This window comes from Vipera berus, assembly GCF_964194415.1.
Source record: "Vipera berus genome assembly, chromosome: 2".
NCBI lineage: Eukaryota > Metazoa > Chordata > Lepidosauria > Squamata > Viperidae > Vipera > Vipera berus.
Window position 1 is genome coordinate 240,979,342 of NC_138203.1, and position 18,219 is coordinate 240,997,560.

At 41.0% G+C, this 18,219-nt stretch overlaps 1 protein-coding gene across 1 annotated transcript in view; it reads left to right on the forward strand.

Moving 5' to 3' along the window:
- Positions 1-2,927: 2,927 nt before the first annotated feature.
- The window catches only part of PLXND1 (plexin D1), a gene marked incomplete at its 5' end in the record, with an annotated part of 188,054 nt that continues 172,762 nt past the window's right edge, over positions 2,928-18,219 (forward strand). Inside the window, one exon of the mRNA XM_081319699.1 lies at positions 2,928-4,490. Coding sequence (XP_081175825.1) covers positions 2,928-4,490 — 1,563 coding nt within the window. The remainder of the gene's footprint in view (positions 4,491-18,219) is intronic.

Consider the following 18,219-nt stretch of genomic DNA (forward strand, 5'->3'; position numbering starts at 1 on the left):
CCCATTGTACCACTTTTAGGATATGGCAACATCCGAGTACCGCCAGTCGCCTAGCAAGGTGTCAAAAATTTGATGACCAAAAAAAAAAAAGGAAAAAAGTGATGAAGTACAGGTAGTCCTTGACTTACAACAGTTCACTTAGTGACTGTTCAAAGTTACAATGGCACTGAAAAAGTGCCCCCAAGCCACAGCCGAGCAAGACACCTGCCTGCCCACCTGGCGGCGCTCTTCCTCTTGTCTGAGGTTTTCATTGTGAGCATTTCTGTTGAGAATTGGCAGCAGGGGTGGGGTGGGAGGGTGTTTGGTTTTTATTCCCCCCATCTGCTGGGTGGTTGCAGCAGGTTTTGGTCACTTCACATGACCCTGGGACACTGTGACCGTCATAAATATGAATCAGTTGCCAAGCATCTGAATGTAAATCACAAGACCCTGGAGATGCTGCAACATTCCAGCTGATCGGTGCTTCTTCTGGGCTCAGAAGTGCCAGGATCAGCGCCGAGCTCCAGCTGGAGCCTAGTGCTGATCCTGGCGCTTCCACTGAGCCCTGACAGCCCCGAAGAAGTGCTGATCCTGGCACTTCTGCTGAGCCCTGCAGCTCCAGCCGTCTCTCACTCAGGTTTGTGCGGTGCTGCCACAGGTTCAGCTCATTCCCCTCCCTCACTACCACTTTTGTAGGATGGTCGCGTACCACCTGCCAGGTGCCAATGTACCACAGGTGGTACCCGTACCACTGGTTGAAAAGCCCTGGTCTAAGCAACTAGTTGACTCCTCTAGATTTACTGCTCTCCCCCTCTAGCATGTTATCTGCCAACGGGAACACTATTAGCCAGTCATGATACTGGAGCAGGAATAGGGAAAATTTGACTTTAGGAATCTATCTGGCATTTCTAGACTCTTATTTCTCCCCATTCTGTCATAATGCTACTTAAATTATGTGTGGCAAAAAAGGGTAATACTGAACTAAGTTGCTAGGAAGTGTTTTTTTGCAAGGGAGGGGACACTTTTATTTATGATTTTTCTATATGATCATCTCTCACCAATTTGTGGATTCATCTGTCTTATCCTGAAGGCCCCCAAATTGGCTCCAGCCTTTCAGTGTAACACAACTTCAGTCTGTTATCCTATTTCAGATGCCACAACATTATGTTCTATGGGTGGTAGAAGTTAACCAGCATCAGTCTGAAACACCAATAGATGCTTCCATGATTGGTTACTTGACTTTATCTCCAATGTCAAAGTGACAAAATCTAACAGATTTTATACACCCTGAGGCTATCACTGAATATTCAGAATAAGGAAGAAAATACTAATTTAACACCAGTACAGCTAAGGATGTTCTAAGCCTGTCTCATTCAGACTGGGAATGGAAAGAAGGCAACATCTTGATGAGAAATGGAAAAGTGCTATTGTCAAGGACTGATTGTGTTGTGGTTCAGTGCAAGTGGGGGACATAGCCATAATAATTTTGAAATTCTATACAAGTCTTACCTATTTCTTTCATTTATCAGCATTCCCTATACTTGGAGAAACTACTTTTGGCAACAGTTCTTTCCAAGATGAATGAGATCTATTTGTAGACTGTTGATAAATGGTTTAACTAACGGCAGCAGCTTTTTATTGTAGAACAGTACCTGGTTCTTACTAAACATATTGAATTAAAAATCCCATAAACACCAGCCAGTTTTTGGCTAGAGATGTAAGCATGCAGTTTTAAATGGTTTCTTAAACATGCTAAATAGATGTCATACACCTTCCAAATAACCACTAGCACAAGAATATTGCTGGTGATATGTAGGGATTATTGATGGATGAATATGTAGCATACCCAGGTTGTACAATACCGTACCTGGAGTCACCAAGACATGGCAAAGCAGGAATAGAGCAGTGTAGATCAGCATATTCTGAAATATTTTTCACGCACCTTCATTGCTCTATGTCTATGGTGCTGATGATTGAAGCACAGTGAGACTGAATTAATTCACCTCTCCCTCATCTTACATGCTTCGCATACTTGTCTGCTTAATTTATTCCTGACCCCCCCAAACCCCAGACAGTCTGACCTTCTCTTCTTTGTTATCCTTTCTTGTAAAATCCTTTTTATGAGGAGGGAAGTCCTTCAAGAGGATTGAGAGTTAACTTATTTTCATTGGGTTGGGAGAGGGGGGGGGGAGAGAGAGACCGAGCAGCTGAATCAGAAAGTCGGTTGAAGACGATTTGTCTGAAATTAATCTTGTTTGGCTAACTCAGTCCTTGCAACCGATTGCAACGTTGCTTTATGGCTGGATGAGAAAAGTTTTTTTTTGATTTCCTTGTCTTCCCCCCCCTCCCTCCCTCCCGCCCATGGATCCTACATTCTTGCTTCCGAACATCAAAAAGGGGCAAACACAAGAGTTATTTGTTAGCAAAGGAGCTGCTATCAAGAGCCGCTTCTTTGTTTTCGGGATTGATGCAGCGATTGCCTACCAGTTTGGGGGAAGAGCGGCTTAAACTTAATCATATTCACATGACAAACCATAAATAAAGGAAAAACGAATACTGCAAAAAAAAAGAGAGAGAGAGAAAAAACCTCTCAGAAGTCGGAGCGAGCAGCTTGTCCACAGTTACAGGGAGGGGGAGGGAGGGAAGGAGAGAGAGAGAGAGAAGCTGTCAGACTTAGGGGAGGGCGCAATTTTTTCCTCAGACGTTTGAGTTTTTAACCCCGTTGGAGACGCCGGTCCGGGTAAGGAGGCAAAAAGGCTGTGGCTAGCTTGCAACAAAAGGCTCGGGACTTCCCTCTTGGCGTCTCTCAGGCTTTCAGGCGCATTCAATCCTCCGCAGGAAACAGGTTTTTTCCTCTTTTTTGCGGCTGCCAGCCCCCCCACCCCCTTCCCCAATTGCACAGCCAAGGAACCTCATGCTCTGTGCAGAGCGACAGCCCAGGAGGCAGGATGGTTCTGCGGGATCGGCGAGGCGCTAATCAGGTATCGTCCCCGGATGGCGGCCGCGTTTTCCCCCTCTTGGTGGTTTCCCTGGTGCTCCCGGTGCTCGGGCGCGGGCTGAAGGTGCAGCACAAGTTCGTCTCGCCCACCGCCACTAACAACTTCGCCCTGGATGGGTCGGGCGGCAGGATTTACCTGGCGGCGGTCAACCGGCTCTATCAACTCTCGGCTCCCAACCTGACTCTGGAAGTGGAAGAGCCGGTGGGCCCCGAAGAGGACAACCCCTTGTGTCACGCTCCCCAGCTGCCCCAGGCGTCCTGCGAGCACGCCAAGAAGCCGACCGACAACTACAATAAGCTGCTGCAGCCCGATCCGGAGCAAGGCATCCTGGTGGTCTGCGGCTCGGTTTACCAAGGCTTCTGCCAGTTGCGGAGCATGGCGAACATCTCGGTGGTGGCCGTCCCTTTCCCACCTCGGACAGGTGGGGGAGAAGGGGCCGACGACCAGGTCACGGTCTTCCCCAGCATGCTGAACGTGGCGGCCAACCACGCCAACGCCTCCACCGTCGGCTTGGTGCTCAAGCAATCCGGGCAAGACACGAGGCTCTTGGTGGCCGCCACTTACACGGGCTTGGGCAGCCCGTTTTTCCCGCGCAACGCCAGCCTGGAAGACCACCGTTTCGAGAACACGCCCGAGATCGCCATTCGGGCTCTCAACGCCCGCGGGGACCTGGCCCGGCTTTTCACTTTCGACATCAACCCGTCCGACGACAACATCTTCAAGATCAAGCAAGGCGCCAAAGACCGGCACAAGCTCAGCTTCGTCCGCGCCTTTCTCCACCGGGGAAGCCAAAGCGCGACGCCCTCTCGCCCTGAAGGGGGCGCCTCCGGAGGCCGGAGTTCTCAGGCCGGACCCGGGGGCCCTTATTCGTCCCGGGGAGCCCAAGCTGCCAAAGCCGGTCGCGCACCGGGCGCTTTCCCGCCTTTGCCTCAGGGCACCCCGCTTAGCCGCCCGTCGGCTTCCTACGCTTACTTGGCCCTCAACAGCGAGGCGAATGCGCGCGAAAAGGAGAGTCACTCGCACAGCCTCTTGGCTCGCATCTGCTTGGGGGACCCGGCCGAGGCGACCCCTCTCAATAGCAGCGGCGGCGGTGGCGGCGGCGGCGAGACCAAAAAGTTGACCGAGTCTTACATTCAAATGGTGCTGCAATGTAGCCAGCCTGGAGCCGGCGGGGTTACGCCGGGAGTCGCCACCGGGGACCTCTTCAACAGGCTGGTCTCCGTGTTTCCCGCTCGCGCCGCCCTGCAGGTGAGTCCCGGGAGTTCTCCTTCGCCCCAGCCGGAGGAGCTGCTCTTCGGGGTGTTTGAAAAAGCTGCCTCGCCGGGTCCCGGGCCTGGCGGTCGACATCCTCCACAGCCCTCGGCGCTCTGCGTCTTCCGCTTCGCCGAGATCGAGGACGCTATCAGGGTAGCCAGAAACTCGTGCTTCGTGGCGCCGGACGCCGACCTGGTCACTGTGCTGGACAGCGTCGTGCAAGGGACCGGGCCTGCCTGCGAGAAGAGGAAAATCCAGGTAAGGGGGTTTGTGTGTGTGTGTATGGGGGGGGGGGAAAGGGCAGAAAAGCCTGCTTGTGATCTGGGGTTGCTTTTCACTAAAGTAAATCACTTAGACCAGGGGTCGGCAACCTTGGCTCTTTTATGACTCGCGGACTTCAAATCCCAGAATTCCCGAGCCAGCTATGCTGGCTCGGGAATTCTGGGAGTTGAAGTCCGCGAGTCATAAAAGAGCCAAGGTTGCCGACCCCTGACTTAGACAATCACTTCAATGTGAGCCAGCAGTGTGCTGCAGCTGCCAAAAAAGCCAACACAGTGCTAGGCTGCATTACCAGAGGGATAGAATCAAGATCAAGTGAAGTACTAATACCACTTTACAATGCCTTGGTAAGGCCACACCTGGAATACTGCATCCAGGTTTGGTCACCACGATGTAAAAAAGATGTCGAGACTCTAGAAAGGGTACAGAGAAGAGCAACCAAGATTAGGGGGCTGGAGGCTAAAACATATAGGGAACGGTTGCTGGAATTGGGTCTGTGTAGTTTAATGAAGAGAAGGGTGAGGGGTGACATGATAGCAGTGTTCCAATATCTCAGGGGCTACCACAAAGAAGAGGGAGTCAAGCTATTCTCCAAAGCACCTGAAGGCAGGACAAGAAGCAACGGATGGAAACTAACCAAAGAGAGAAGCAACCTAGAACTAAAGAGAAACTTCCTGACAGTTAGAACAATTAACCAGTGGAACAACCTGCCTCCAGAGGTGGTGAATGCTCCAACACTGGAGGTTTTTAAGAAGAGACTGGACAGCCATTTGTCTGAAATGGTATAGGGTTTCCTGCCTGAGCAGGGGGTTGGACTAGATGACCTCCAACGTCCCTTCCAACTTTATATTATATTATATTATTATTAAATGAAGGACAAATTGACCAGAGTGGAGTCCTGAGGCCGACTCTTGACCTTTATGATGAGTTGGCTGGGGGTGTGCATGAGGCTAAATAGTGTGAATTGATTGGTTTTGCCTAAGTGAACAAGCTGTTGTGGTTTATAAATCGTGGTCTGTGGTTTGTCCCAACCCAGTGGTTTAGTCAGTAAATAAACAGATTAGGCAAACCATGGCTTAGTGAGAATCCAGGCACTTTCTGGAAGGTACTTACTGAGGGCGACCATCGGTAATGAATCTGAAAATAGGACTAAGGAATGTTTCCCAAATTTTGGGAAATCCTCCAGAAGCGATGAACTTCCTTTGGAGACTAGAAGATAACTGAATAAATATGGAAGACCGTAAGTTGGGAAAGGGTAGACTAAACCTCCAAGGCAAGCTTCTGGCCTGGTACCACTGTTTTAGAATCAAAGAATCAGATCTCCAAGTTTTAGGAAGATAGCCTTTGGATGAGGTATGGGAAAAATTTCCAAAGGAAAAATTGTGTTGGCCTTTGATTTTTTTAAAAAAATATATCCTAAGAGTAAACTGTTAGCTTTATTATTGCATGAACTGTTTGAATCATAGTCTACAATATTTATTAATGTATTTCTTTGACCTTGAGGTGCCACAAGGTGCTTTATTATTTTGGAAAGCTCTGTGGTTTCTCCTAAAGTTATATTAGAGGTTTACCTGATCATAAAAACAGAACTGAAAAAACATACAGAAGAGGGCAGCCAAAGCAATCAAAGTATTGAAACATCCTTCATCTGGAGCAAGCAGTTTAGAGAAAAGATCAGGACCACAATAGAATTGTGCTTAGTATGGAAAAATATTTTCTTTTCATTTTTGGTCATGGAAAAGAGGACTGAAAAAAAGAAGGTTATTAAGCATTAGGTAATTTTTAAGTGGTTGCATGAGTTCCTTGCACCAATACTATCTATGACATGGGTGTCAAACTCGCCACGTCACATGTCTCAGCGTATTGTGACTTTTTTCACATTGCTGGGGTGGGCACAGCCTCCACATGATGCAACCAACCTGCGGGCTGGTAGTTTGACACCCCTGATCTATGATGTTTTTTAAAGACATTATTAGAGACATTTTTCAGAGTATGAATCTAAGAGAGAGCTCCACGTTCAAAGTAAGCTACCCACAGTCACTTTGAATAGTGAGATGGGTAGTTTATAAATTAAGTAAATAACTATTGAGGCTTGAGGCTTGAAGGATACCTGGTGCTTTCAGGACCTGATTACGAACTACCAGAATGTATCTGTCTGATTATATGCTAGTATACTGTAATGTAAATGTTGGGAAGTTTTGGCTCAACTGATATTGAATGACTGATGACAGCTTTCCCCAGCAGCCTGACAATGGTAGTCGGTGGTGAGGGATGCTGCAATTATAATTTAGCAACATTTGGACAACCACAGTTTTCTTATCTTTGTCTTAAAGCCATGTTAAGTATTTACAAAATGCATATTACCCTGTGTAAATATTTACCACAAGTATTTTGGGATGTTTTATTTAGTTCATGAAAGCCAGTGTCACGTATTGGTGAAAGTATTGGGCTAGGATTGGGAAGCTTAAGAGCTAGACCTGTTAGATGTTAGTTCTGGTTGTTTCTTCTCAGCAGCTGATATTTAAGGCTTGCTGCATGTAATTCAGACATAATATTCAGCTATTGAGTCTTTAATTGGGTAGGCAACCTTGGCTCAGGAATTCTGGGAGTTGAAGTCCACGAGTCATAAAACAGCCAAGGTTGCCTACCCCTGCTTTTAACTCTACAGGTTATAAAACTGTCTTCCGTGCACTTTGTCTAGTTTTGTTTTAAAGCCAATTGAGTTGCTGACCCTTACCATATTTAAAGCCAACAAATACTGTAATACAGTTTTGCATTGTTTAACGTGTTTCCATTTATCAGTCCTAAATAGCTCTGCAATTAGTTTTAATAGCATTTAATACTAACATTATGAAAAAGAGAGAAAAAAGTCTGTATTATGCAGTGAATAATTTTATAGTCATCTGGCATCTTTCTCCAAATCACTTTTGTTCTCAGTTAAAAATCTCCAAATATTTCTTCCTAGCGGACATGTTCCAGCTCTACAATATATTTTTACAGTCATAGATTTATAGAATGGCACCACAGATATGCAATCTCCTTATAATTCTCTGTATGGAATTCACTTTCTTTTGCAGAAGTTACGGTACTTTGGATTGAAATTTTCATTGAGATATCCTCCTTTATTCCATGATTATTGCTGTCAGTCACTACATACTAGGCCCCATTATTGTACACATGAATGTTGTGTTTATTGCACCAACACAATCACATTTGCACATTGAATTATATTTGCCATTTTAAGACTCATTGATCTAGGAGAGACCATTGTGGAATTCATTGCAAACCCTTTTTCATTTTACATCCTGAATAAATTATCATTACAGTGTAAGCTCACTTGGTTATCTTATTGTATTTTCCTAAATTATCACTTATATTTTTTTAAGTTCCAAAATTCACTTTGGATATCCCTTCAGTGTGAAATTGTCCATTTAACTGTAATGTAATTTAGCAAGATACCAACTGATGATTACACCTGTTCTCTTACTACAGAGTTTTGTCAGCAGCTTTTGATGGTGGAATTTATTAAAAGCTTTCTGAAAGTTCTAGTTGATTGATTTGATTGTGTGCTATCAAACTGTTGTCAACTCTTAGTGACCGCATCAATTTTTTCCATGATAATGTATCCCTAACCTGGTCTTTAAGGGCTTCAAACAGACAAATTGTAATAGTACTGGTTTAAACATAGGTCATAAATAAATTAAAATCTAGGCAAAGCTGATGAATTTAAAAACTACACCTATATATAAATGATCTGAGGTGATCTCACCTTTAGAGAGCAGTGCCAGAAGGATCATGATATTTCTCCAAAAGGTTTAGGCTGCTGTATTTATTTAATGATACTGATCAAAACGTTGGCATGTCTTTCAGCAGCTGTTTGATCAAAGATTGTGGCAGTTTAGGGAACATACCATTAGAAGCAATTAGGACCCAAATTTTGGTGTATTGGAGGCCTGTTCCTCTTTAGGATTTAAATAAAACACCAAAGAGATTAGAAAAGATAGCAGATAAATATTCTCTAGTCTAGGACATTCCTCCTCATCACAAAAGCACAGGAAAGGTTATGGTAAACCTTGTTTCTGTTTGTTCCATTCTTAGTTATGTCAAGGCACTTTTGATAAACAAGGAAGGGTTCTGTTTTGCTTGCATTTCATCATAGCATACAATTGAGTAATAATATTATCCGTACACAAATCAAATTACCTGTCTTCAGTGTGTACCCTGAATTTATTTACATGTCTTGCTGTAAAATGATGTAGAATGGGGAAAGGATCTAATAGAACATTTGAAACTGACATCCTTAATTCTGGAGCCTGTATACTTTTTATATGCATATCCTTCATCTGCTATAAAAGATAGAATTTCTGGGGAAGATCACAATCTAAACTCTAAATTATCCATACTTATAGCAGCATTGATTTGGCAGGAAAGTTCAAGCATATAATATCTGTAAGAATAATGTTAGAATAATGCTGCTTGTATGCTTGTTGACAAATTTTAAAAAGTGTACAAGGTTGATGAGATAGGATTTGCATGTTAGCTCCTATTTAACAGAAATTGTCTTACGTATGTATGCTGTATTAGGGTAGCTACTAGATCTGGGTTGAGAACCAATAGTTGGTAATGAAAGATATATAGGAAAGTCTAGCTGACAATTAACTAGTGGTTACCCAGATTTTTGCAGTCCAGATTTGGTAATTCTGTGCTTGATTTATGATTCTGTAATACCACAACGTTTTCTACCATTTTACCTGGAAGTTAATTGACTTGTACATGTAGTCCTAGACTTACAACATTTCATTTAGTAACCGTCTGAAGTTACAATGGCACTGAAAAGTGACTTATGATTATTTTTCGTACTTACAATGGTTGCAGCATCCTCCACAGTCACATGATCAAAATTCAGACGCTAGGCAACTGACTCATGATGATTGCAGTCTCCTGGGGTCACGTGATCACCTTCCTTGTGACCTGCCAACAGGAAAGGTTAATGGGAAGCCAGATTCACCAACAACCGTTTTACTAACTTAACAATAGAAGTCATTCACTTAACAACTGTGACATGAAAAGTCGTAAAATGGGGCAAAACAGCTATCACTTAACAGCTGCCTTGTTTAGGAACAGAAATTGTTGGCTCCATTGTGGTTGTAAATCCAGGACTACCTGTAATATATTGCAGTAGCCTGTGATCCCTTTCCATGTGTAACATATAAATATGATGTGGACAGCTACAGCGTTCTCTGGTACTTTCCTTATTGGCAGAAACTAAAACGTACATCTGCTTCATATTTGGGCACATGGTAAATATTTAGTAACTTTGCACAATGCAATACACAGAGTATTTTTTTAGAAAAATTGGACAAACATAGTAGCATGCGTACTTTTTCCTTACCTATTGATATTCATACAGTATTCAGCGACCCTGGCTATACTGTGAAAATTCTGATAAACTTATTTTCAATTTATTATGGAGCAAAATATACAGCACTGGAGTTTTTTTGCACATACATGCAAAAAAAAATTCCTTTGCCTTTTATTAGGACTCTTCTTTTTCCATGTTCTTCGTCTCAAAGGAACTAGTTGTGACTCAGAATTAATGTCTCCCCCTTCATTTTTGGTTAGTCCTTATTGCGCTGGTACTGAAGAAAGACAGCTCTGGGAACATGTGTTCCCTCACAGATATTTCCTTCCCACATCCTCAGCCTGCACATTCCTACAATGGACAGCATTGGATGTGTAAAGTTCAGAGAAAAGGGACCTAGACTGCCTTGCTTTATTGCTTTCAGGGTGAAAGTTTACTAGTACTATAATTTGTTACCAAGCTGACATAAATGGTAATGACAATTGCATATATCTATTCCCATTTTAAAAAGTTAAAAGTCAAGTCAAAATAAGGTTGTTCTGTTTTCTTCTCTGCTGGGAAAGATGCAGAGCACGTGTTTTTTTTTTCTTCTCTTCTGGGAAAGATGCAAAGCACATTTTTATCAGGGATCTTAAAACATCTGCTTGATTTCACAGCCAAGATAGACCAAAAAAGCTTGGTGTCTTGTAAGAGTATCCAAAAGGTTTTCTGTGTTACCAAAATACGTATGGCATGGTGGCTTTAATGTTGTGGCCTTGTTGCAATAATTGTTGATCAACTTTAATAAGATCCAAGTCCAGATTTTAAGCAGCCAGAATCAAGACATTTTGACAACAGAACGTTGCATCACTTAATTCTTTGAGCCTGAGTAGATTAAATATTGCTCTTCTTTGCAGTCACATGATCTACTATAACAATTTTTAAGAATATATTTGGTTTTTACAGTGGCTGAACTGCTTACTGCTAGAACTAGACTTCCATTTGTTCACAGAGTTTAACTTTGAAATGAGCTGAAAGTGAAGACAAAGATTTAATGAAAGTTTATATTTTTATTGTCTAATTTCTAATTACAAATGTATAGTTGTCACTTCTGCAATAGATATATTAATATATAAGCAGTGCTTTCATTTTAAATATATTAGTATATGCTCATTTGGGATTGAAGGCAAAGATCAGAGCTATGATTTTTTTGAAATCAAGATCATATTTTTATAATCTCCCTGTGTAGTTTTGTTCCCCAAATGTCCTGTATAGATATAAACATATCAATCAGTATGAAGTGAGGTACCTAGAAAAATTCTGGAGCAAATCATAAAATTAGCCTATAAACACTGGAAACTAGTATAGCTAGAAGACAGCATTTAATTCACCCTTTTGCTCAACAATGGAATTAAAGTATCTCCAACAGTTAGCTATCCAACCTCCACTCAAATACATCCAGTGAAAAGGACCCTACTACCTCTCTGAGTAATATTAATTATTCTTACTGTTGGGGGGTTGAAAACCCTTCCTTTCGGTTTGAATCTCCCTTCCTGTAACTTTAAAAAATTATTCGTGTACTCTGGGGTGACAAAATTGGTTTAAACCTTCTGAGTGACCTCCTTTTAGCTACTTGAAGAATGCTATCATATCCCCTTTGGGCTTCTCTTCTGAAAGCTAAATATATTCTATTTCTTCAGCCTCTCTTCACAGAGCTTAGTTCTAATCCCCTGATCATCCTCAAAGTCCTGCTTTGAAATATTCTCATTTTTCTGAATTATTCTTAAAATGTGGTATTAGAGCTGGACATAATACTTGGTACAGACTGCCCAGTGCAGAATAGGATAGAATAGTCACATCTGTTAATATAGCTTTAAATTTTGTCTTTTTGTAATGCTTGTTCATATTCAATTTGTATTCACCTATCACTTTCACAAATTGTGTTTCCATGGCCATTCTATGCAGCCCAGGACTGAATCTTATGGCACCCTACTTGGCAGATCACTCTAGTTTGGTGAAGAACCATTGATAAGCTGTCTTTGAATATGAGGTCAAACCACTTACTTTCTTGCCACCTAGCTCATATTTAATGGATTGCTCAGAATCAGAATATCATGGGGTATTTTATCAAATTATTGCTAAAATCAAGATACATCATGCTGTTATACTGCCTTGGTGGAGCAGTGGGCTAATGCCTCCTTAAGTAACACCAGCTGCCTGCAATTAGTGCAGGTTCGAGTCCCACCGGGCTCGAGGTTGACTCAGCCTTCCATCCTTCTGAGGTAGGTAAAATGAGGACCCAGATTGTTGGGGGCAATAAGCTGACTTTGTAATAATGCCGCTTGGCGGGGGCCGAAAGCCCTAATAAGCAGGCATATACATAGAATGAAGGCTATTGCTAAGCACATTGGTTTGTGCTTAAATTGTAAGCCGCCCTGAGTCTTCGGAGAAGGGCGGGATATAAATGGGATTAAAATAAATAAATAAATTTATATATACTTTTCAGGAAATTACCCAATCAAAACCCCGAAATTAGGGTATCTAATGCTATAGATTTTGTGAAAGATTGTTTCTTGGAGTTTTATTTTCTGTAGTATTTATACCCTGTTTATCTTTAAAGTCATGCACAATATTTTATATTTTCTCTCTCTTTTATCCTCATATCAGCCGGAAAGATTAGGCTATATTAAAAGATAGGCCCTAGTTCAAGCAGTAAGACTTCTGGGCAGTAAATAGAAGCCAGATCTTCTTGGTCTTAGTGTAAAACATGGGTGATAAACTCGCCGCGTCATGTGATGTGTCGTGACACATTGCGACTTTTTGCTGGGGTGGGCGCTGCCTCCGCATGATGCAACGAGCCCATGGGCCAGCAGTTTGACACCCCTGGTATAAAACTATATATTGCATCATATCCAATCCAAGCTTATTAAATTTTATCTTATTTGAAGCATTTCTTGTAAACTGAAATTAGCTAAAAAAGATCAGCTTTTTGAAGAATTCTCAAATACCACCCTCCATGATAGTATTCCACATGACATGCTGAAATTAACATTAATTAACTTTAGGGTTATAGCCTGCTAATCATCTTAAGGATATTTTTTAAAAATGAAACATGTAATAGTTATTTGGCTATTAGTGATAAAATGTCATCAAGTAAAAGGGTTAAATCCTCTTTTCTCCATTTACATATTTTGTGATAAAGGGAGCTTTAGCTTATTTATTTCATTTTGGACAACCTATGTGAAGAGCTAGCTCTTTTAAGGTCTGTAATGCTGGGAAAGGTAGAACAAAAGAAAAAAGAGAATCACTAGCAGCAAGATGGATATATCAGTTAGAATGGTGATGGATAAACTATCGGAAGTTCTGAAGAACTAAGTGGATGAGAGATTGCTCTGGAGAAAGCCTCTGTGGTCACTGACTCGTTGGCACATATTTAAAGACAAGATGGTCTATAGCTTGCATATGTGTCCATATACAGACTAATCATGTTTGAATTGTACCCTTAAAAACAATATCTAGATTAAGCTTAGCAGTGGCATGAATAACATGCACTCAACACAAGGTTAACATTGTGTCCTATTTTGTTTCATATAGAAAAGCCTTCTTAAGATATTATTCATTTCAGTATTATTTAATATTAATGTTAATCTAGTTACCGTACTAAAGCAGATAGTGTTGCTTTAAGAGCTGTGGTGGCACAGTGGTTAAAATGCAGTATTGCAGGCTGATTCTGCTGACTGCTGACTGCCAGCAGTTTGGCGGTTTGATTCTGTCTGGCTCAAGGTTGACTCAGCCTTCCATTCTTCCGAGGTCGGTAAAATGAGGACCCAGATTGTTGGGGGCAATATGCTGGCTCTCTAAACCACTTAGAGAAGGCTGTAAAGCACTGTGAAGTGATATATAAGTCTAAGTGCTATCACTATTGCTTATATCATAATAGAAATGCTAATCAATATATTGGTCAGAACAGTGCAAAGGACAGATAAGGTTGTGTGTGGTTCGTTCAAACAGAACTTTTTTCAGAAGCCACAGGTTGCTGCATATGATGTAAACTAGAATCTGCAATTCCATTGAATTGGAGATGGTGATAGTGATCTGAGGGCTGAGGCTATAGGAAACATCTCGTTTCAGTCAACTTGCTGAATTAATGGCAAAAATTTGATTCAGACTGGGGACTTCTTGATCAGAAAGTCAGTCAGTCACTGTACTACACTTTCTTCATTTATGTGATATTATAACGTGCAGTATTGTGATTTCCCCTGGATGTTTTTTAACAATCAAAAGTAGTTTATTGGGGGATGTACTTTTTAGTGGCAGAAGAGACTCTTAGATTTTGGATTAACTTTTTACTAGTCTCTCTCAAACTACTTTTCCATTTGTAAGAAAATAATTCAAATATTTCTATTCTTTCCCTGGAGTCTGGAAGCACAGCTTTGAAGGATCTTTGTTTTAGCTAACAGAGGAAAAGGTTAAACTCAGTCTTCTATGTTATTTCATTAATGAAACTAGCAGTTTTCTACAGCTGATTTTTTTTAACAGTGGAAACATTTGTAGTTTATATATAGAAAAGCCCTATGTCTAAAACAAGCCAAAAATTGCTATATTTATGTAAGTGTTGTACACTTTCTGTGATATGTTATTAAATATATAGACCATGTTTTCTGGTAATATCTGTAGCCCTAAAACTACTTTCTGAAGTGACTAACTTGAAAGTAGATTGCATGGATATTAATGGTTCATATTTCCATGTGTGTGAACATGTAGTAGAAGTTACTTTGATGTCTTTGAAAACAACACCCATAAAATCAAATGTAAAAATAGAATGATGTATCTCTGCTAGTTGTCATATCAGTTAACATTGTTTGACAAATACATCATTTCATATTGTATTTTGCACCTGGCAGATTTATATTAATAGATATTCTATAAGCTTAGCATAATGGGTTTCTGATAGAACAGGTTAAAAAAACAAAATGAGATACGATACCTTTTGATATGAACTAGCAATTATTTTTAATCATCTCTTTTACGATGGTCCAAGGCCTCTATATTTAGAGTTTAAAAATTCCAGATTTCTGTGATAAGAGTTTAACAAAGCATTAAAATATTTAGCTCTTAACTGCCTTCCAAGAAAGTGGTTCACCACTGCAATGATACGTGACCAGTAAGAACACCATAACCTACTGTACATCTCAAAGTTCCTTCAGCATGGAAATGATGGGAGCCATTTTTAAAAAAAAATCATGTCAGGGTTTAGATCTTAAAGAGGGTTGGTTTCAGCTCTACTAAACAGTTTTAGGTCATAAAAGCATATTGAACATTCTTTAAAGTCGGATGCCATTGGTTGAGCAATTCTGTACTGGAACCAGTTTGATGTAACTGGAAGATTGTAAGTGCTGGTCCTGGCTGAGGCATAAAGCCAGTTGAATGACCTTGGGCCAGTCATTCTCTCTCAGTCATAGAAAGGAAGGAATGAGAAATCACTTCTGAAAAACCTTGCCAAGAAAACTGCAGGGACTTGTCCAGGCAGCCATCAGAAGCCAACATTGATTCAAAGGCACATATACATAAACAATTCTCTATTACAGGGTTGTTGTTTTTTTGTATACTGAGTATGTGCTATTTTCGACTCCTAGTGGCCACGTAGATGAATAGAGACATCTATTATTCAACATTATTTTATTATTTTATTATGTTATTTTAGTAATAATAAATCGTTAATATAGTTTTGGCAAAGTAGCTCTAACATTTCAGAGGCTATAAGTGCACTATGGATAATGAGTTTCAGTATTACCATTCAGACTTTCTATGTGTACTTTTTTTTTGTAAAATCTAAGAAGTTTTAAAATGGTTCCCTTAATGGTTAATTATTATGAATGAGCCATAATAAATATTATCAACCATTTTAAAATAGCTATTGCTCCAAAGAGTTATTTTGTAATGAGAAGTAAAATTACATGTAAATGTTTTGCATCCCAGTAAGGTCCAGGTAAACCAATAGCTGCTAAAAATTGCCAAAAAACTGCCAAAAAGCGTGATTTTAAAAACTGCTGCAATTATTGCACAATTGCTCTCATCCCACAACATCAGCAAGTTTCTGCTTAAAATTATACAATGTGTAGCACCAATCATTAAAAGGGAATTACCAGATGTCCAAGCCCGCTTCTGAAGTTGTCATAGCGCCTGCGATCATATTGCAAATCTGGACTGGATCATGGAAAAATATCTCATGAATATCAAAAGTTCATTTACATGTGCTTCATTGGCTACAAGAAAGCCTTCAATTGTGTTGAGCATGAGAAGCTATGGAGAGCCCTACAAGACCTGGGGGTACCAGTACATCTGGTAAAGTTGGTGCAAGCACTGTACACAAATCAGGAAGCCACTGTGTGAACACCATATAGAGACACTGATTGGATTAAGATAGAGAAAGGAATGTGATAGCTGTGTGCCATAATGATCATGAGGAAGCTAGACCTTGAAGAATCAAAAATCGGGGTAAAGATTGGTAGAAGAAACATCAACAGTTTTCAATATGCTGATGATACAACCCTCTTCTCAGAAGCCAAAGAAGGCCTGAACATCTGATCAAGAAAATTAAAGAAGAAAACTGAAAAGTTTGGTGTCTTTTTGAACATCGGAAAGACCAAACTCATGGCCACTTCAAGGAAAGGAAATATCAGAATAGAAATTGATGAAGAGATAGAATGTGTGGAAAAAATCACTTTCCTAGGATCGCAGATAGCTCAAAGTGGTGCATGCAGCACAGAAAGAAAACATCAGATTGCACTGTGTCATATAGCAATGATGAACATGAGCAGAATATGGAAAAGTAAGGACACCAGCCTGGCAATCATTTCCTTGGACAGCAAAGGTGACTAACAAGCAAATTCTGGAGCGCGTTAGACCAGACACATCACTAGAAGGCAAAGTCACAAAACTGTGTCTCACTTTGGCTCTGTCACATGGGGAATTCACTGGAGAAAGTAATTATGTTTGGAAGAATTATCAGTAACCAGGCCCCGTCAAAGAACACAGTGGCTGGACACCATCAAAACTGACGCCAGCCACAGCATAGAAAAACTCTAAGCAATAGTGGAAGATGTGGAGATTGAAAGATGTGGAGAGAGCTGGCCCATAGAATTGCCAAGAGTCGGACACAACTGAATGGATAACACCATCATCATCAAACCAATATCAGCCAATATTGGAAAAGTTAAAACCACCATCACGAGAAAAGCATAATTTTAACAGAAAACGTCCTGGGTACAGTATTTGCTCCTTCAAAAAAAAATCATTAATTTATTGGTCTGTTTAAATTATTTAGCAATATAGGCATTCCCAGGGCTTTTTTTCTCATAGAACGCTCAGAACGGAGTTCCGGCACCTTTTTTGGATGGAACCTTGTAGGGTAGGCAAGGCAGGTTGTATGACATGTGTGAGTTCCGGCACCTTTTTCTTTTACAAAAAAGCACTGGGCATTCCTCTCAAAATATATATTATTTATTTTATTACATTTATATACCGCCCTTTCCCTTATGAGTCTTGATGCAAAATTCCTTGATATATTTGACACCCACCAACTTACTAATTTATCAGAATATTTACCATACGACTGTACTGGTTACACAAATTGAAATGAAGCTTATTGATAATCATTAAAATACCCTTGAAATATATAACTTATATTCAAATTCTGATAAATTCCTTTAATTTTATGAATTTGTCTTAGTTTGTCCAATATTACATTAAAAATAATATGAGATAAAGAACATCCTTGATGAATTCTGTGTTTCATTTTAATTACTAATGAAATAATCCTATTAATAATAATTCTGACGAAAAGGATTAAGATACTAAATTGTAATACATGAAATAAATTATATAAGAAATCTTAATTTCTGCAACCTTTGAACCAAAGACATGATTTAAACCATATCAAAAGCTTTTTCTTCATCTATTGAAGCTAACGTTTGTCAAAACTCGTCCTGCAGCAAGCAGGGCAGAGTGCCGAACACAGGAACGAGAGACCTCCGCTGCGATCTGCAAGCACTTTATTCTCCAAGGCAACAGCCGCAACAAGAAACAAAGCCAGCGTTGGCCGCTACCTGCAGCCAACGCTGTTATATACGCACCCAAAACACCCACCCATACTCCACCCAAACACGTCCACGCCCTCCCATTCCCTATAACTGTCCCTCCCCTCCCCTACAAGTCCCTTCGCCCGTCGCCCAACCAGGTAAGCCTCCTCCCGCGCGCTGCCGCCACCGTGCTCCACCCCCTCACCACCTCCCTGCCGCGCCCAACTCCGAAACCACCTGTGGTCGTTCACGCCCGGGGCTCCCAGCCACCCAGGCACCGCGGCGG